The sequence below is a fragment of the Rhinolophus ferrumequinum genome, chromosome 7, assembly GCF_004115265.2.
Source record: "Rhinolophus ferrumequinum isolate MPI-CBG mRhiFer1 chromosome 7, mRhiFer1_v1.p, whole genome shotgun sequence".
Lineage (NCBI taxonomy): Eukaryota > Metazoa > Chordata > Mammalia > Chiroptera > Rhinolophidae > Rhinolophus > Rhinolophus ferrumequinum.
This window is the reverse complement of record NC_046290.1, coordinates 57,366,506-57,387,651: the sequence shown is the minus strand read 5'-3', so window position 1 is coordinate 57,387,651 and position 21,146 is coordinate 57,366,506. Positions and strand designations below refer to the sequence as shown.

At 33.1% G+C, this 21,146-nt stretch overlaps 1 protein-coding gene across 4 annotated transcripts in view; it reads left to right on the top strand.

Annotated features, from left to right (window-relative positions):
* Nucleotides 1–18,575, top strand: part of TMEM161B (transmembrane protein 161B) — a 73,301-nt gene extending 54,726 nt beyond the window's left edge. For 2 of the 4 annotated variants that reach the window (XM_033110267.1, XM_033110269.1), the window contains 7 exons: nucleotides 271–422; nucleotides 970–1,030; nucleotides 1,544–1,684; nucleotides 4,527–4,640; nucleotides 8,615–8,789; nucleotides 11,134–11,230; nucleotides 12,388–15,214. In XM_033110267.1, the coding sequence (XP_032966158.1) occupies nucleotides 271–422; nucleotides 970–1,030; nucleotides 1,544–1,684; nucleotides 4,527–4,640; nucleotides 8,615–8,789; nucleotides 11,134–11,230; nucleotides 12,388–12,665 (1,018 nt within the window). In that variant the 3' untranslated portion in view covers nucleotides 12,666–15,214. Of the gene's footprint in view, nucleotides 1–270; nucleotides 423–969; nucleotides 1,031–1,543; nucleotides 1,685–4,526; nucleotides 4,641–8,614; nucleotides 8,790–11,133; nucleotides 11,231–12,387; nucleotides 15,215–18,422 lie in introns of those variants that run through there. The other 2 variants (XM_033110268.1, XM_033110270.1) reach the window with 2 other exon arrangements.
* Nucleotides 18,576–21,146: the final 2,571 nt, after the last annotated feature.

The window sequence follows — 21,146 nt, the reverse complement described above, 5'->3', positions numbered from 1 at the left end:
CAGCTTAACGTGTGTATGTGCACCTTTGATTAATTATAATATTATAACTTCACTTAGATTTGCTTCGTTTCTATGGCCTGTGTCTTGGAAGACTATTCAGATTTTCATTAGTTTTTCAGTTCCTTCCAAAAACCGCCTTGTAGATAAGTATGTTGTAGAATCAAAAGAAATGTAGTCAAATTTTATTGGAGTTCAATTCCTGTAAAGATGGTTGTGTTTAACTCCCACAGAGTTATTTGTGGTGTTTTTCCTGAACTTTTCCTTCTGCAGCAAAGTTCTATTTTCATTAACTACACACTATTTTAAAGTAAAAGATGGTGGTGAAAGATCAGTCTGTGTTACCTTTGGATTTTTTTTCTTCGTGAAAGCAATGGCAGTCTTGATTGTAACAGAAAACTATCTGGAATTTGGACTTGAAACAGGTAATAATTTCATACAACTTTAATTTTGTATGAAGCAAAACTTTAGTTTTGCTTTATCTAGTGATAATATTTTTGACTTTGATTTTTAAGTAAGTTTTATATCTGATAAGTTTTTAAAATTAGCTGTGAGGTGCATATTCTGTAATGTTCTAAATAATTAACCTTTATTATTATTAAGTAAAATCGTTCTTCCTTTTTTTTCTTGGAGCTGTTTTTTGTTACCTTTACCCAGAAATATGGCTCCCTCCCCATTTTTCCTTACAGTTAAATAAGTTTGTGTAATGCTCAAGTTTACTCACAAAGATAGAGATGCAAATCTTAATGCAAATTTTATGCACACTCATGGAATGTACAAATATCAAAGGGTTGTTTTCAAAGACTTCCTGCTAATAACCAAATTTTATTGCATATGGCTTACTAATTAGCACATGAAAGAACTAAACTAGTCACATCAAAATTTAAGATGCTCTGTTTTCTAGCATTTTATTTCCAAAGAAAGATCCTGTATTTTACCCATGATAAGAATATTTTTTTTTCTCCCCTACAGGGTTTACAAATTTTTCAGACAGTGCAATGCAGTTTCTTGAAAAGCAAGGTTTAGAATCTCAGTAAGTTTTTTTAAAATATTAAGCATGATTTTAAATTTAAATTTTTCTATTTTTAGTAAAACAGTATTTATTATAAGTAGTTTTTTATTTTTAATCTGTGAAAAGAGTTCTTTTTCAAGTAGGACTGTCACTTTTAGAAATATCCTTGCTCGTAATTTTTACATTTGTATAAAGTTAGGATCTTTCATAGAATTGTTATTTGGATTTTATTTAATTCCTCTGCCACCACAGATTAAACTAAATTTATATCTGGGTCATATCAACGTATCAAATTCTGTGTTGAATATATAGGTTGGATTGTTACAAGTGTGGCTAAAGAGATGCTTGATTTAGTTTATACTTTGCCAAAATTTGTTACAGATAATTGAATAAGAGCGGTCTTTTTGTAAACATTTGCTTTGTATTACTCTTATTACATTATTGCAGTTTTTAGAGCAATTGATTAGAAGAAAGGAAATTCCTAGAAAGTTACCTTTAAAAATTTATCAGCTGTTTTAAAATTTTTATTTTTAGGGGTCCTGTTTCAAAACTTACTTTCAAATTTTTCCTGGCTATTTTCTGTTCACTCATTGGGGCTTTTTTGACATTTCCTGGATTACGGCTGGCTCAAATGCATCTGGATGCCCTGAATTTGGCAACAGAAAAAATTACACAGTAAGCGGAAAATGTACATAAGCACATGCAGATAAATATATGTTTTCCATCTTAATGAAGGTATATTATTGTAATGAAATCATAAATTATTGTATTGAAAATTAATGAATAACCATTGATGTCACACTACTTCCTCTTTCTACTATAAGCAAATTTCTTTTATTCACTTGCAAATTTTAAGTCCTCTATTTAAAAAATATAATATCAATTACTAAATTCTTTTATCTGTTAAAATGGAAAAGCCAGTATTTTAGTTCTTTTTAGCTCACAGGTCAATTTTATGATAGTGTAATCTCTACGACTGGTTCTATGGAAATTTTCTTAAACTACAACATTTTAATTAAAAATATTTTATTTAAATTTTATATAAATTTACTTAAATAATTTAATACTTCATTTAAAATTTTTTTGAAAGTGAAATCTGTATACATACAAGATATTTGTAAGACTCTTGTTAAAGTAATACGTTATTTTATTTGGGGATTGCTAATACTGTACAATGTCAAATATCAGATTACTTTTAACTATCAAATTCTATTTTAGTTCTCAAATGGAGAAAGATATATATATATATATATATCGTTCAAAGTCCATTTACTATATTCTTTGTGATCGTCAAATATTTTTTTTCTTGATGTAGACACCTTGGCAGAATGACAGGTTTATTTCTCCAACTCACATTCAGATCCAAATTCTCATCTCATCTTTTTGTTTTGCACCATAAGCTCAAGTTGAGAATAGTCCTTTTTGATATGTATTTATAGTCATTAAGTTTGCGTGATCGTATTTCCTAACATTTCTGATCTTTAAAACCTCATACTTGATGATGATTCTCTAGTCTTCTTAACATTCTTATCTCTCTTACCTATGTCATTTTCCCTTATTTTAATTTTGATAGTCTTTTTGTTTTTTTCCTTTCTTTTTTTTTTTTTTACATATGCTTTGTGTGTGTGTGTGTGTGTGTGTGTGTGATTCTCAACTCCCAGTATACACTCCATCCCTCTTTTTCTCCTCCTTTTTTACTCAGTGTGCTCTTGGCTACATCCTGCCTTTCTCCCATCATTCCTCTCTCTAATGTCTTCCTTTAAAACAAAACCTGGTTCTCCCCCCTCCTCTCCACACACACTTCAGTCCTCTAACCCCAGTGTTAGGATTTAAATAAGCTGAAAGGGTGGGTGGAGGGGAGCCCTTTTCCAGCTACTGAAACCGCTGTGGGCTGCTCCTTAATACTAGAGTGTTCCCTAGCAACACTGCATCCCTAATACTGCTGCTTTCTTCCCCAGCCTGTGGGGTGAAAGAATCACTGTATAAAAACACTTAAAACATTTAGTGATGGTTTGGGGTGGGGGTGGGGGAGCACATTTCAGCATCCTTTTCAGTAAAACTTGGCTTCTTTCTAAGATTTTTTTCCCATTGGGGATTTGGAGTTTTATTTTATTTTCAGTTTATTGTAGCCCCCACGTATTGAAGGACTCAGCCTTGACATAGGGTTTGGGCAAGCTAGTTCTGTCTGTGTAGCATGACTGGCACAAAGAGCAGCATTCTCCTCATCCCCATCGCCAGGCACTGCTGCTTACTTTAATGCCAGAGCTTAGAACCAGAATTCCTTCCCTGTCCTGTCTGGTGTCCATGGTTTCTTGATCTGGCTCCGTTTCCTCACATAGATTACTATCACTTACACTGTAGTGATGTTTTGAAATGTGTGTGTGCGTGTGTGTGTGTGTGTGTGTGTGTGTGTGTGTGTGTGTGTGTGTTTACACCCCTCCAGTGGAGCCCGTCAGTGTGGTTGATATTGAAAGCAGTATATGCTAGTAAAATAATCTGAAAAGTTTGTCTGTTTTGTAAAATAAGAAAAATCCCTACTAGTCATGTTTTTGTAAGATACAAACTTGAGACAATAGTTAACTGAAACCTTTTGCTGTATTAGGTATATTGCATTGTTAGAAGTAATGTAAATTTCCTTGGTTTGTTAAGGACATTAATTTCAGGTATATTTATAATTAAGAAGAAACAAGTGAATCATTTATAATTTTAGCAATATCTAATTCACGGGTGTCCAAACTGCGGCCCGCAGGCCAACTGCGGCCCGCAATCCATTGTTAGTTGGCCCGCAGCAAATTCCAAAAATATATTTAGTTTACTTAAATAAACCAGGTGAGGCAATACATACTTCACCTCGAGTGAGTGGCCCGGCTGTTTGTGTAGTTTACCGCATACGGCCCTGGTAAAAACATTGAAAAAAGTTTGGACACCCCTGGTCTAATTAGAACAGTATATGATCATCACATTGAAGGGTCCCTCAGTGATAAGTTGTTGCAATAAGTTCAAACTGCGATATGCCTTCTAGTTTATGGACCTTGCTAATCACTATCTTTTACTTGGAAAATAAGGAGGCATTTTGTTTCGGCTACACTGAAAAGTGTCAAAAGATGACTCCTGCATATGAAAATTCACTGGATTGTGTAAAGTTAGAGAATCATTTACCTATGTCTTAAATCAGGGAGATGGGGCAGTTTGTTAAAGAACACTAGACTAGAAGGGAACAGATTTAGATTTTAGTGCTAGATCTGCCTCTAACCTATAATATTGACATGAGCAAGTCATTTAAAACTTTCCTGGATCTAAATGTTCAAATCTGAAAAATTAAGATAATGAGGTAGTTTTGCAAGGGCTCAAAACAATGTTAAGTGATAGTGATAAATATAAAATAATGGTGACAGTAGTACCTTAAATGTAAAATACTGAAAACAGTTTTGCCTTTATTTTGTAAGTCCCAAGTTTCTGTAGTTTATTACTGTATTTTGTTTCTGGATTTTTATGTTTATTTCTTACATACTTTCAGAACATTACTTCATATCAACTTCTTGGCACCTTTATTTATGGTTCTGCTCTGGGTAAAACCAATCACCAAAGACTACATTATGAACCCACCATTGGGTAAAGAAAGTGTCCCATTGTAAGTATGGGTATTTGAGAGCTAATTTCTGTTTCATTATGTGCTCAAAACTGTTTCCAAAATGTTATATACTGTATTTAAGTTTTTTAAGGAGAATATTAAGACATGTATTTTTAAAACTTAATAGAAATGCTAAAAGATGTGTTATAAAATTGAAACTACAGGTTATTATTTAATCTTTTGTTATCTTCGTTAATGAATCTGAACGATTATTACCCTGCATTAATAGTATCTTATATGCATAAGTTTTTTTTTCTTTTTTCACTTAATGTCCACTTGTTACCTGACATTTTTCTATTGTCATTTTGTCTGTTTTTAAGATACTTTGTACAGTTCTTTTGTATTTTAATTGTGAAAATTATGGAGGAATAAATGAGTATAAATGGAAATCATATACGAAGCTCCTATAATAGATATTAACATTTTCCATGTTTGCTTCACCCTTTTTTGGTTTCATTTTTGATGTAGTTTTCTGAGTAAATTAGAGGCTTAACATTTTTACTAATTGTTTACAGAGTATGCACCTCTGCCAAATAAGGGCATTTTCCTACATAGCAATATTATCATCACACCTATGAAAATTAAAAAATAATGTCTAACATTATTATCTAATATTAGGTTATATTCCCTCAGTTAGACAACTGTATTTTAACAAAAGAAGATGGTAAGGAAACAAACAATTTATTAAAAGGTGTTAATAACTCTACTTGATATATGAATTCATTAGCCTTTTGGAACTATGTTAGAGTAATAGAAAAATTCCGATACAACTGGTTCAAACCCCAGTTCTCAGACTCACTAAAATGTCACTTGAGGGAGATTATTTAAGTTCGCTGAGCCTCTGTTTCCCCATCTGGAAAATGAAAATAATAGTATCTACTTCACAAAGTTATCATTGGAATTAAAGAAGACATGTAATGCAACCAGCTGGAAGTAAGTGCTTAATAAATGTTCTTTCACTGCTTTGCTTCATCAAAATTAAAATAAAAACCCTTGACTAGTCCTTGACTCCATAGTATGCATTTTATATTATATATTTCTTTTAGTTCCTGGTACAAATTTGTCGAGTATATAATCAATGATGACCATAACTCTTTTTTTAAGGACTTAATCTTATTGAACTAGGGAAGTATTCATAGAAGTCATAATGTTTTTTCACCACACAAATAAGCCTTAATGGTAATTTTAATTTGTCAGATTCACTATTTAAAAGTATATCCTAAGGATCCTAGGGTTCTAGACAAAAATTTCAGAGAAACTTCTAACTCATGTCTAATACTGAAAGCATTCCCAGTCCTTTGAAGTTTGGTCATATTACTTAGATTTTATACGCTGGTAATAATATTCTCTGATTTTATATTTGCCTTAGTTTAGTTAGGAAAACAAGGAAACCAGCATTTATGATATACCCATCATACATCAGTTATTATGCTAGGTATTGATACTTCACATATTTTATCACATTCATTCTTGTAGTAATTCTATTTGTGATTGCTGTTCTCATCTCATTTTATGGCTGAAATAATGGACTCAGAAATTAAATAATTTGGCTAAGGTTATTCGGTCAGATTTGGTACATATAAAGCATTTGGTGGTTATACCAACATTTATTTCTCACTGTCACCCTAACTAAACTGTGCAAATTAGTAGCAAATACTATGCTTAAAAGAAATGGGGATATGGAATTTTCCCCTTGGGTATATATTATATTATAGGAACAATTTTGTTGTACATGAAGACCTAGGATCCTCTTAATATAGCTTTATTTCCTTTGTCCCATCCCCATTTCTGACCTGTTTCATAAGCACTTCAAAATTACAGCCTTTTCTTTGCTCCATCCTATTTTTTATTTGTCAGACCATTACATTAAGTGATTAGACAGAAATGATTGCATTTTTGTTTAAAATCCAGTCCATGTGGTAGATTGAGAAAGAATGGATGCCAGTCAGTCAAAGAGAATGAGATGAAGAAGAAAACAAGTGACAGGTTTTTCATGTTACATAGACTGAATGGTTTGTGGAAAGGACTTTATTTGTAATCAGAAGCAAAAATGGTTACAATGCAGTTACAAGCTGGAAATTTGTTTAAATCTATCCGTGTGTTCTAATTTAGCAACAAAAAAATAAAATGTGAGCAAACAGTCCAGGTGTGCTTGTGACCTTGCAAGAAGAAAACAAAAAGACAGCATATACAGTGAAACTTAGAGTGGCTTCAGAAATTAGTAGAAATGTCTTCTGCCTGTTCTTTACCTATATATTTTATCCCAGGTCAGGGTTTCTCTGAGATACTCCATCAGATCAATTTACCACATCTTTATGAAGTTAGTTAAGTTATGAAGTTATGAATTAGAAGGTACTATTGAATGACTATTATCCTAAATCCTTAACTCCTCATAAACTGAGCAAATATTTTTTGATACACTGCTTTATTCCATTCCCATCATTCTATTATCTCAAAGCCTAGATAATAGCTGTCTTCAGCATGCTACCAGTCAAGCCTCCTTGTTGCACAACTCCAGGGACCAGTGCTGTCTATAGGCCCCTTGGAAGAGCTCAAGGCTGTGGGTGGCTTTGCGTCTTACGTACTGTCAGTCTTACATGACTGTCTCCTTGCTGTCATTGTTTATTATAATGGAATTGTAAGTTACGGATATAAAGTTATGCCTTTATTCTACCTAACCAACAGTTCTTTTCCATTGGAATTTTTATATCCATGTGCACTAATGACCTTGTCAAAAGGAAATCAGAGAGCATACACATAATAAAGCCTCTGTTGCATCCCGATGTCTGACCTCTATTTCATAAATAGTTCAAATAAAAAAATGTACACTTTCACATGTTCTTTTCAGCTGCCTCTGTTTCCTATACTATTCTTCAACTTGATTTCCCAAGGCAACTTTTATATTGTAGTTTTAGTTCCTTTCCTAGCTACTTAAAATTAGACAGAAGAAAGGGTGATAACGGAACCTGTTTGAGGAAGAAATGTTGTAAGATGTTTTATCTTTTCCCATTTTTTTTTTTTATAGCCATGCATTCTATCCTCATGGTCTTAAAATTTTGAGGGAGAGACCCTTGTAAGTTCCAGATCTTATTGTGGCAAGTCACTCCACACATTTCAACAGTCATATGTTAAGTACCTGTTATGTGCTAGAGATTAGACCAGATGCCAAGCATGGTGTAGCCATTATTTTCAAATTACTCACAATATAATCCTTTAGCAAAGCAGAAACCATGGTCCTTTAAAAACATTAAACCCCAAAATGACATCAGAAATTAACCTTTCTAAAACCCTTTAAGGAGCCCTTGCCAGTAGTCTAGTTTCTGAAAAAAGTGTCCTGAGGGTACATCTCATCTGGAGTCCTAACCTTAGCCTTGAGCAATTGCTCAGAAACTGAGCCAGCTTCAGCATGTACATAGCAGGTGACTTGTTGAAAAGGAATCGGAAGCATTTCATTTCTTCATAATGTATCAGAATCTTGATGTTTTCCAATGATGCCAATCAGGAACTTAGGAGATTAAAAGATCCTATCCAACTATCTATATGATTGACAGAACTCTAGCCAGTAATATATGGGTCATTCTTGAGAGTTGCTCGGCACTCTCCTATTACTTCCTTTTTTCTTTTTTGCAATTTCCAGTGTAAGTGCACCAAACTTCTCTTCATTCCACAGCCATTTCCCCTCCTCTTCCCCCCGTGGAGGAAGGTAGAGAAGGATCCCAAGTACTGTTATAGTTTTTTCTTCTAGATATCTGTTACTACTTTACTTTCAGGATGCATTTATCTATCTGGTTCTGTTATACAAGTGAACATATATGGATATTATATAGGTAAGCCTGTGACAGTGGGATACTTTTGTTTACGTCTCAAGCTAATGTAGGTTTCCTACGTCTTATATGGTGAACACTCATACATATGACTAGCATGCTGGCATACTTGGATCTTTGAGAGCACCATGTCACCCTTTTGATCTGTAGAATGACAGAAGCTACGTTCGATACCCTGAGACTCTGGTTAATAATCCTGCTGTGTGCTTTGCGATTGGCCATGATGCGTAGTCACCTGCAAGCTTACTTGAACTTAGCCCAGAAATGTGTGCATCAGATGAAGAAAGAAGCAGGGCGAATAAGTACGGTTGAGCTACAGAAAATGGTAAGTTTTAAACTATAGTTAAAATGAAAAATAGCAAATACTGTGTTGCAAGAAAAAAAGAATTTGGTTTCCATTAATAATCATTTTATTTTATAATATTCTTATTGTAAATAAATGGGACAACTTTAAACAGACACCAGAGAGACCTTGGTTTGATTTTGGTGCTAAGTGAATAAAGGGTCTCAATTCCTCTCCTTGCCTCAAGTGTTTGAAGTATCAAAGCTGGGGTATGTCTACTGTTGCTAAAATGGGGCCCCTAATTGATTTGAAAGACATTACAATATACTGTCCATCCTGTATGAATTAAAAGGTAGGAAATACCAGTTTCAATGACTACATTTATTCTTTTTAACAGTATTCTAAGTATTTAACATGAAACGTAAATATCTAACTTAATGGAGTTTCAAGAGAAGCAAAGTGCTAGGAATCCACTCACTGTTGTAATGAACTGGACCTGTTACCTGATCATCTCTTTTTAGAGAATTGAAGTTGGATCTCCTGTTTTTGACTCTGATTTATAAGTTAGGAGTGGTTATAAAGATTCAAACAACTTTTTTTTCTGTGTTTTCTTTATATATTTTTATATTTTCTGTAATTTGAACTCAGTAAATATGTTCATATAGGATGGGGATTTTAATGTTTTTATTTATAAGGGGTTTATGCTCATATATAACTCTGTTGCTGTTATTTCATTAAATGTTTTAGGTGTCATTAGAGATTTTAGCATTTTGTTTTATATTTGAAATGTAAATGAATATACGAGGTCTGACAAGTTAGCAAACTTGCCACCCTGTGCGCTACATCAGCAGCACTGTACAAACAGCTCGGTAAAGTTTCATAACCTTGGTATATCAGTGTCTCATAGCTGTCTTCATGTCGACGTGTGGCCGTGTCTTGCTGAGTGGCGTTCATTGTTGTGTGTTTTTGTGTTCTATCGCGAGAGTGTCTGGGCTTGAATTAGAGCAATGAATAAACATTAAATTTCTTGTTAAACTTGGCAAGAGTGGAAGTGAAATCAGGGACATGGTAGTCCAAGTTTATGGGGATAATGCCATGAAGAAAACGGAAGTGTACAAATGGATTAAACATTTTTCTGAGGGGAGAGAACACGTCACTAATGAAGAGAGGTCAGGGCGGCCAGGAACGAGTAGAACTGATGAAAACATTGCAAAAATTCATCCAATTGTGCGTCAAAATCATCGGCTGACTGTAAGAAGCATAACAGACCAAGTAAACATTGATAGAGAAACAGTTAGGAAAATCTTAACTGAAAATGTTGGCATGAGAAAGGTGTGAGCAAAAATGGTCCTGAAGGAGCCCACTGATGAACAAAAGCAAAGGAGAGTTGAAGTTTGCCAAGACTTTTGGAGAGGCAAGATGATGTTTTGGGCCATGTTATCACTGGTGATGAAATATGGGTGTACCAATATGACCCTGAAACAAAGCATCAAAGTGCACAGTGGAAGTCAGCCAATTCTCCATGACCAAAAATGTTCCTTCTATTCAAATTAAGAGTCAAAACGATGTTGCTAACCTGTTTTGATATCAAAGGGATTATTCATTATGAATTTGTACCAACTGGGCAAACAGTTAACATTTGGAAGTGCTGAAAAGGCTGCGTGAAAAAGTTAGACAACCTGAACTTTTCACCAATAATTGATGGCTCTTGCATCACGACAATGCACCAGCTCACACGGCTCTGTCTGTGAGGGAGTTTTTAGCCAGTAAACAAGTAACTGTATTGGAACACGCTCCCTACTCACTTGATCTGGCCCCCAATGACATCTTTCTTTACCCGAAGATAAAGGAAATATTGAAAGGAAGACATTTTGATGACATTCAGAACATCAAGGGTAATACGACAACAGCTGTGTGTTGGCCATTCCAGAAAAAGTATTCCAAAATTGCTTTGAAGGACAGACTGGGATCTGGCATAAATGTATGGCTTCCCAAGGGGAGTACTTCGAAGGTGACCATAGTGATATTCAGCAATGAGGTATGTAGTGCTTTTTCTAGGATGAGTTCGCGAACTTAATTGCCAGACCTCGTATACCATTTAAATTTTAGTGGTTATTTTCTCCAATTTATGTTCGTCACTTAAGAACTATTTTTAAGAAATTTACTTTAATATTTTCACATTTTAAAAAAACTTCTCTTCAAACAGCCTTTCTGAAGTCAGTTTAGGGGCATTTATAATGAAGTGAAAACTTACTACCATTTAGCTTCCTTTTTATGAAAGGATTACTTAATCTCTTAAGCAATTGAGTTTGACAATTATATGAAAATTTAATTTATTCATAACATGTCAGCCATATTAGACACTTAAGAATGTTGTTGGTTGCAGGTGGCTCGAGTCTTTTATTACCTTTGTGTCATTGCGCTGCAGTATGTTGCACCTCTGGTAATGCTGCTTCACACAACTCTGCTTTTGAAAACACTAGGTAGGCATGCCCTGGCAACTGGGAAACGTTTTATTTTCTATCTATAATTAATAATGCTTTTTGTTAGAAGAAGAATGCCTTTTATAATTGTTTCCCTCTTTAAAAATTTTAAGAAGAAACATGAGAAACTTCTGGCTGTAGAAGTTGGCTCCTCATCTTGATTTTGAAAATCAGGCCCATATTTTTTAAATGTTATGCTTTACTTATAAGAATTGTTTGATGAAGGTTAATTTTCAAATTTACTGAATAACTGGAATGAGCACTGCTGATCTTATTTTGTTATGAAAGGATGATTTAAGATTTTGTTAGTGCCTAACATTTAAATTATTACAAGGTACTTGTAAACTTATATGAACTACAGAATCCTTTGGTGAGGTCTACTTTATAGATAACTTATGTTGAAAGAGTAAAGATTTCTCTGGAAGAACCAAGTTCTCCTATAAGTGTTCGCTAAGCTATCAAGTCCTTGTGTGGTATTATTCAGGAACTATCCATTACTGTATTGATCGTTTCCCTTGGTGCCAGTGGGGAGGGTTAAGAAGCTAAAGGAACTTAAAAGTATTTTTGGGGTGGGTTTAGTAGACACACCATAGAGCTAATGTTAGATGTAAATGTCCTTTAGGAATCTATGGAACATAAGGAGTATCTCAATTGTAAATTATGTGATTCATATCCTATCCAACATTGGAAAATATATCATGAAAAAAATTCTGCAAGCTATTAATAGCCTTTCACATTGAAATCATAGATGGTTTCTGAGGAAGAAATTTACTCTGATATTCTAGAGGAAGAAAAGAATTCTAAGTAGAAGTTATTGAATCTGTCCCTGCCACTCAGTAGAAGTAGTTGATTCATGTATTATACAAGGAAAAATTGTTTTTATTATTTTGTCCAATTTTATGCTGTTATTAAAAGTAAATTAGATTTGTAGCTTTTATCTGTACTTTTACTGAAGAAGCCAGATTGTAGTCTGGTCAAGTTAAGTGAATTTTTTAAGAGGTATATAGAAAGATTATTATTTTACTTTATTTTTAACATAAGCACTAAATTTCTTATTCTTAATTTCAAATATGAGTTAAAGAATTTATTAATTTTTTTAACAAGAAGCTTTGGAATTAGTTAATCTTCAAGTGTTATTTGTGTCTTGAATTTTCTAGGTAATCATTCCTGGGGCATTTATCCAGAATCTATTTCTACCTTGCCAGTGGATACTAGTCTACCCTCCAATTCTGTTTACCATGAATTACCCTCTGCTGATGGGAATATGAAGGTAACTGTTACACAAATAACAGTGGCACTGAGCAGCTTAAAAAACATTTTCACTCCTCTGCTTTTTCGAGGACTTTTGTCTTTTCTGACCTGGTGGATTGCTGCCTGTTTGTTTTCTACAAGCCTTTTTGGGCTTTTCTATCACCAATATCTCACTGTGGCGTGACTCTCGGTTAACAAAAATGAATATCCAAGTCACACTTTGGATTCACATATTTGTGCCCTTGAAGGGCTGACAAAAACCAGAAGAAAGCAAGTACAAAGGAAAAAAAACCATATCAGGATATCTTGTTTGAAATGCTTCCTCTGTATTCTCAGGGTGAATTAATGGTATAATATGGAAAATTACAGAATAGATTGTTAAGTGCTATACTGTGGCATTGGAATTTTAACTCCTTGTATTAACTGATGTGAGAGTTCTATCCACAGGGTAATATTTCTGATTACCTTGGTTTACAGAAACCTCCAGCAGTCTTTGAAAGTTTTCATGTAACTCCAGTTAATGACTGATTGCTCTTAATGGTATTAAGGTACTTTTAATATTCATGTGGCTGCCTATAGAACAACCTTCAAACTGAGCCATGTTTTAGAGGGGGAGAAGAACTAAAGTCGCTTCTGTTGGTAATTATTAGTCACATTCTGCAAACAACAACAAATCCAACAGAAATGAAGAAATAGCTACTGTATATTACAGTAAAGAAAGCTGCATAGTAATTTTAAATTTAATGGAGATGTACATGCTTGATATCTATAAGTACTGCTGCTTGAAAGTAGCAAGAGTATTGTTTTAAAATGTGTTCTATCCAACTTGAAGGATCTTTCAAAATGATTGGCTATATGAACATTTGCAGTCTTGCTGTTAGGTTTGGGCCTCCCATGTTTTATTTTATGATCCTAAATAGTTCTTTTTAATCTAAAAATATTTATCAATATGGATCAAACTTTTAGAAAGTTCCTTTGTAATCCTGCTGACTACTTGTATGTATTGTATCTATTATATATTAAATATATAATATATGGAGATTATAAAAGATGAAAATATTGGATCCTTATAATATTTTAAGTTGCTGAATGTATGTTAAAACATGATTGAATGAGATGTATTTGTATCTAGAACTTTTCTTTCTTTTTGGAATGAGATTAAAACACATTTTCAAAGTTCATTAGAGCAAGCAATTTATTTGTGTTACCTGTGTGAGAGTAGTTATATTTTATAAATAGGTGATTTCTCCCAAATAAAAATTCTTTTTCTGTTATTTTCAAAAATCAGAACCCTTCCCAGTCTAAACATACCTACAGGTATCATTTAAATCGTGGTAATTAGGACTTGTTTTTCTGTAGTGTCTAGAATTGGAAATGTTGAATTTTTATTTTATAGTCTAGAAATAGAATTTGATTGAAAAATTTAAACGAAAGTTTAAAAACTTGCAAAATTGTTTTTCATGCTTTTTACATCTAAACCCAAAATGAAGGGTTACAATTTTAAAGGGAATGGATCTGAGATAAACATGTTTGTTTATTTTTTAAACAAATGGTAGAGTTGATAAATATTCTTCCATACAACTGTCTTTAGAGGATATATTTTCTATTTCAGTGCTGTTGTCACTACTGGAAAGCAATTTTGAAACTTCTTTTGGAATTACTTTCAAGACTCATGGTTCACTTTCATTTGAATAATCTCAATGCAGCAAATTCCTATATTTTAGTGTAGATTAAATATTTTAAAAATAGCTGCTATTTTAAGTCTGAATAATAAGATAAGTGTTTAAGTTGGTAAAACTGGTTGAAATGAATTGTGACTATAGCCTAATGATACTTCATGTGTATTTCCAAAAGAAGCATTCATGCCAAATATATCTGAAGATATATCAGCATCACTAAAATAAGTATCTTATTACAAGATAACAGCAAAGTATGACATTTTATGTGAAAATTCTCACGTGTTGAACTTGAAAAGAATCTCACCTGATATAACCATTCTTATTTAAAAACTACATTTTTAAAATTATAATTAAAATTATTTTGAGTTTCAAGGATTGTACAGTGGATTTATATAGGGAAAAGAGGCATAGCATTATTGGATGGAATAACATATTTCTAAAATACTATTGACTTATACTTTTCAAACTTGAATTCTCCCTCAGTATAATGAACTTACACAAGCTGCACATTAAGTAATGGGTTTGGTTTCTTATTTTGTTTGTTTAAGCCTTTAGAAGCAAATTTGAAGAGAATGATGGTTATAATTACTAACTGGTTTATTTATGCATCTTGTCTTTGTACCAAGATTTATGTTCTTTAAGTGCAAAAGGGTTTGTACTTTATGTAAACCAAATATTTTAAAATTCAGATATAATTGATTTATAACATTGTATTAGCTTTAGATGTATAACAATGATTTGATACATGTATGTGTTGCAGAGTGATTCCAAATAATATTTAATAGCCTAAATTACATCAGTAGAATTATTTTATTTTTCATATTAGACTCTAGTCAACATGTGCTTCAGAGGTCAGTTACTTTTATTGTATATTTTTGTGAAATTACCTGGGAATTCTTAAAATCTTATTTTGTATGATTTGTGGAGTTTTATTTGATAATTTATTTGTTTCTTCTCCCCCGTGCTGCCCATTGCGCTATAAAAATCAGAGCTCTATTCTCCCTCCTCCCCCAATTGGTTTGTTTGAAATAAAAAGCCTATAATTTTATCTTAATATCCCTATACATGTTTATTATCTTTGGTATTTTCCCCAGAATTCCATTTGCTGTGTATAAATGACCGATGCATCCAAATAGAATGGGCTCATTGTCTTATTGTTTCTGATATAAATATCATTGATAATATAGTAACATTTCTTCCTGAGTTATGATTCAGAAGAGATATTCATCCATTAATGGAATTGATAGGTCCAGGAAGCAATAAGTAGAATTCATTATGAAATTTATAATTGAAACTTCACTGGATAGATTTTATTCTTTCAAATGAAAGCTTAAATTCTCAGTACTGCAAAGCGTAGGGTCTCAACATTCTCTGAATTCATACACACTTTCTGAGCCATCTCATAATTGAAAATGGTGTATCATGGTAGTATATGGCTCTATTCAGCAAAATAAAGCTAAGTGATTTTTGAATTTGGATCATTTTGTGTCTTCACAGAGCTTTAGGTAGCTTAAAGAATCAGATTTAAACATACTTATGATCCTAGAGCTTGAACCCAGTGTCTCAAATAGTCATGCAACCTCATCTTTTAACTCCCACTCATCTCATTATATCTATAACTTGGGTTTATAGCTGTGCTGTTTATATGCCTTGCTGTTTACATGTCTGATGTGAACACTAAGGATGGTCAGGCTAATGTCAATCTTTTCATTCTTTAAAATGTTAAACATTTTCATGTCTTTTTGTTTATAAGAAAAAAAGTAAAACCAGATATAGCCTATGCACATGCTTGTCTTTTGTTATTACGGGACTCCTTTAGCAGTACACTTATTTATGTTGGATGGGCCTATCTTTAATGGATCAGAGTTTTTTGTTTTGTTTTGTTTTTGGCTTGGTTGTTTATTATTATTTTTTAAAACTGCCTATACGTGGTTATTCCCCTCTTTTCTCCCATTTGGCAAAAGACTATTCATTATCTCAAATGACATAGCAGCATAATTTTGTGGACAGAATGTTAATTTAAAAATCCAGAAACCTCTCTTCTTACACCATTTCTGCCTATAATTGTTTTTTGCACTTACTAGGTATTCAACCTATACTAATTAAATACAATTGTATTATCACTGTTGACCTCAGTTTTATCACGTAAAATTGTTTTTACATTAAATGTATGGCTACATATTTTCTGTGTCTGCTTTGTGTTAACATGAGAAAAATGAATTGCTATTTTTGGCTTCAGGAATGGCTTCATGTTAGTTGGAAGACATTCTGAAAATGACTTCAAAAGAGTGTTTTCTCCAGGAATGTTTTTGTTTGTACTCATTTCATTATTTGTACAATAAATATTTGAGTGCCTTTAATGTTCCAAAGACTACCTAGATAGCACAGTGAACAAAACATCACAATCCCTGCCCTCCAGGAGTTTAGAGTCTAGTGGGGGAGTGCAGATATTAAACAAAGATAAATATGAGTCAAATATAGGGCATGTTAGTGATAAGATCTGATTAGTGGAAGATAAGGGGAATCAGGGAAGGGGGGTTATGAAGGATAAAGTTAAATTTTTAAATAGAGTATTGAGGGAAAGCCTCACTGAGAAGGTGATTTCTGAGTAATAACTTGACGGAAATGAGGACCATCATACTTTTATTTTCCTTAATTGTATCATGGTAGTTCTTTGGTTGACACAACACCCTGATTGCATGGGCTTTGCTAATTGTGAGGTCAATAAAGGAATTTTTAAAATGATGACAATATTATGTGTTCTCCTATTCAGTTGTATTGTACAGGAAGGATCATAGCCATCGAATTAAATGTTGTTTGTTTGCTAATGAACAGGAAAGCGTACAACAAATATAATCTCATGAGTCCATTTTTATAATTTCTTTGTCAAGTACTTTTTAATTTAACTTGGAAATGTTTACATTTCATTTCTGTAGAACCTTTAAAGACCCAGAGGGTTTCAAAAGAGTTGTAAGACCGTAAAGCAATATGTTGTGTCTATTTGGCAGACAAATTTTACCCACTGCTCTTTAATATGTCAGATAATCAGTTACACAAAGGTAAAATTACTCAAAGGATAACATGACTGAGGACAAATTTGGACTAATAACGTCAAAATTTCAAGTATATAACAGTTTGAGTATATTAAGTACCCATTGTTGAAGTATTGAAAAAGAGGGAGATGTGTTTTTTTTAAATAGTGCTCTACAAAAATTAGTTTTAACATCTATTTTGTTTATTTGGGTTGCATTTTTCTTTCTGTAGTTCTATAGTATAACAATTTATACTTATAAATAGAAAATTGTAAAAGACTAAACAAATGACACCATGTTAGTAGAATTATGTTAAACAAGTAGCAATGATAAGATACAGAAATTATTTTAATTATGTTTATATGCATATTTACTTGTTCTTTCATTTCTAGTTTTAACAGTTCTTTAGAACATGACATGTAATTTTTTTCCTACATATTTAAATTTCTATTATAGTAGGTTGTCCACATACCTGTTTTGGATAAGTGGCTGATGTCTAAAGTTAATAATCTGTCAACTGAATAGTTTGTTGAAACCAAATTTCAACATGAGAGAACTGAACTATAGGAAAAGTCCAAAAAATTTTATTTTAAAATGTTAATTATTAAAAATATTTAATTTACTGGTAAAATTTTAAAAGCAACATTGCAACAATGGGGAAAAGCTGTCATTTCAACTGTTGGCACTAGAATAATTGTATATCCACATTTTAATGAGCCTCAATCCCTACATCATACTACACAAAGATTAATTCAGGGGGTCCATATACCTCATTGTAAAAGCTAAAACCATAAAGTTTTTAGAAGAAATCGTAAGAGAATATTTGATGACTTTAGAGGTTGACAGAGGTTGCTTAGGACACGTAATTATAAAATTTATTTTAATGATAAGAGCAATTTCATAGAAATTAAAAACTCGTCAAAAAAACCTGTTAAGAAAATCATAGCTTGAGATAAAATATTCTCAAAACCTGAGACAAAGGAATGTTGTTGGTCATATAGACACTTTACAGTTGACCAAAAGCACATGAAAAGGTGCTGAACCTGTAGCAATTAATAGGATTCTTGTTATAGTTTTCTTTGGTTCCTGTACTGAGTTCACTAAGGTTCTTAGATACCTGGGTTTTTATCTCAGGTTGAGTTAAAGACTTAATTTTTCCATCCTGAGGAAAGAAGTAGAAATGCAGTTGTAGTACATTGTTGGCTTTTACAATAGTTTTTTTTTTGACAGCTCTTTCTGCAGAAGAATGTGTTGAAAGAAAATTATTTTCTGGTCTTCTCACTCCATTTGAGAATTTTGAAGTACTGCGTTTATAATTATTCAGCTGTATTTGTTGCTGGCTTGTAATACAATAAAAAAAAATTTTGTCATTATTAAATTGAATTTGTCCCACAACTCATTGACACTTCTTTTTTTTTCCAGTTTTTTTTCCTATCTGCTTTATTTTGGATAGCTTTTATTGCTATGTGTTGAATTGCACTAATTTTTTGTGCCATGTCTAATCTGATGTTCAGTTTTATCTAGTGTATTTTTCATCTCAGACCTTTATTTGTTTAATCTCTAGAAATTCAATTAGGGTCTTTTTTATTTCCTCCATGTTTCTCTTTAACATGTTCATATTTTCCTCTATTTTCTTGAACATACAAAACATATTTACAATAGCTGATATATTGTCCTTGTCTACTAATTTTATCTTCTGTGTCATTTGGAGCTATGTATTGAATGATTTTTCCTCTCATTATGGGTCACACGTATATTCCTGCTTTTTTGCATTCTTGACTGGATGCTAGGCACTGAATTTTGCCTTGTTGGGTACTGGATGTTTTTATACTTTTTAAAAATATTCCTGAGTTTTGTTCTGGAATGCAGTTAACTTACTAGGAAACCTAGAGATCGTTTTGATTCTTTTGAGGCTTACTTTGAAGAGCAGCCTTTAATTGCGTGCTAATGTTTACCCACTACTGAAGAAATAAAGATCCTTCTGAGTACCCCACCAATGCTCCCATGTATTATTAGAAAGTTTTCTCACTTTGTCTGGTGGGAACAGGAGCTATAACTACCCCTGTTTGAGTCCCAAGGATTGTTCTGCTTATTCCATTCTGGTGGTTCTTCACCCAACATTGGGTAATTTCAGATGCATCTATTGATCAGAACTCAGCTGAAGACGTGAAGGAACCCTCTGCCAAATATCTGGAGCTCTCTCTGTGCTCTCCTTTCGGATGCTCTTAACTGGATTCTCAGTTTCAGTTCTTTCCTGTGCTGTGGCTTAGATCCTTCACTCAGTAAGCTGGAGCAGTCAAAGTTCACCTCATAATTTTTAGGAATCACTATCCTGTGCTGCCTGTTCAATATCTGAAAACTTTTTTCATGTATTTTGTTGAGTGTTTTAGTTTTGTAAGATAGAAGAGTGCATCTGGTCCCTGTTAACTTCATTTGGACAGGAAGTGGAAGGCCGCAGTTTTTCCAGCTTTCAATTTCTTACTAGAGACTTTTTGTCCCCCACCAAGAGTCTGTTCAGAGACAGGCTTCCATTCACTTACTATTTTCAAAGATGTGTCACTCAACATCGTTTATCACCAGGAAAATGCTAATTAATACCACAATGAAATACCACTATATACCTACTGGAATGGGTAAAATTAAAAACTGACACCAAAATATTGGCAAGGATGTGAGGCATCTGGAACACTCATACGTTGTGGTACAGCCACATTAGAAATGATATAACCACTTCATAAAAAGTTCTAGCATTTCGTATAAAATTAAAAATATACTTACCCCAGCAATTCTATACTTGCTTACCCAAGTGAAATAAAAATGCATTCACAAAAAGATTGGTTAGTATGTTTATAGCAGCTTTATTCTTAATAGCCCCAGACTGGAAGCAACCTAAGTGTCCCAGCAATAGTAGAGTAGATCCATGCACTGGTATATGGGTACAATGGAACACTATTCGGCATAGTACTACACGCATAGTGACTCCTTACAAAGAGTTCAATGTAGAAGGGAAAAAGTAGCTAACCTTAACAGTGCAGAAACCTGACAAACATCACCTCAGTGAAGTGATTCATATCAACAGTAAGTTACATTAATATAATGTGATGAGAATGGCACTTTACCTCAGTTGTCTTCCTCAAAACCAATAACACCTTTCTAATCATGAGAAAACCATCAGAAAAACGGCAGCTGAGAGAATTTGCAAAATACCTGACCAGCACTTCTCAGAACTTCTAAGAATACCAAAATAAGGAAATTCTGAGAAACTTAGAGCCTAGAGGAGAGAAAGGAGACATAAAGACTAAATGTAATGTATCCTTCATGGGATCCTGGAAGCCAAAAAGGACTTTGGGTAAAAACTAAGGAAATCTGAATAAAGTATGATCTTAGGTAGTAATGAACCAGTACTGGTTCATTAGTTGTGATAAATGTGCCATCCTAATGTAAGACAGGAGCAACAGAGTATGGGGTGTATGGAGCGCTCTGTACTAAGCAATTTTTCTGTAAATCTAAAACTAGTAAAAGTTTATTTTAAAAATACATATGAAGTTTATGGGTTATTAAAATGTTATAAATATTGGACTGTAGGAATGCCGAGTGAGAACAGAACTCATAGGTTCTGAATGTAGTGGAGTATTTGCTCTTCTGTAGCCAGATAAGGAGAATAGGACAATGTAATAAGTTTTCTTGAAGCTAAAGTAATACAATTGAAAGGATTGTTCTTTATTCTAAGATTGCTTCTAGAGTTTGTAATGTTAACAATATCTTTTGCTTTGAAATGATGCTAGTAGGTTTGATCTACCAATAATGAAATAGCACTACAATAAAAAGTTGATTATTAGTTCCTGAAATCAAAAAGTCTGAGAGCCAGAGCATTTACCAATTCCTGAAAAGTTTCAGAAACTTGCTCCTCCTTTTTTGGTCAAGCCAAAATACTATTACTGCTTTACGGTGTTT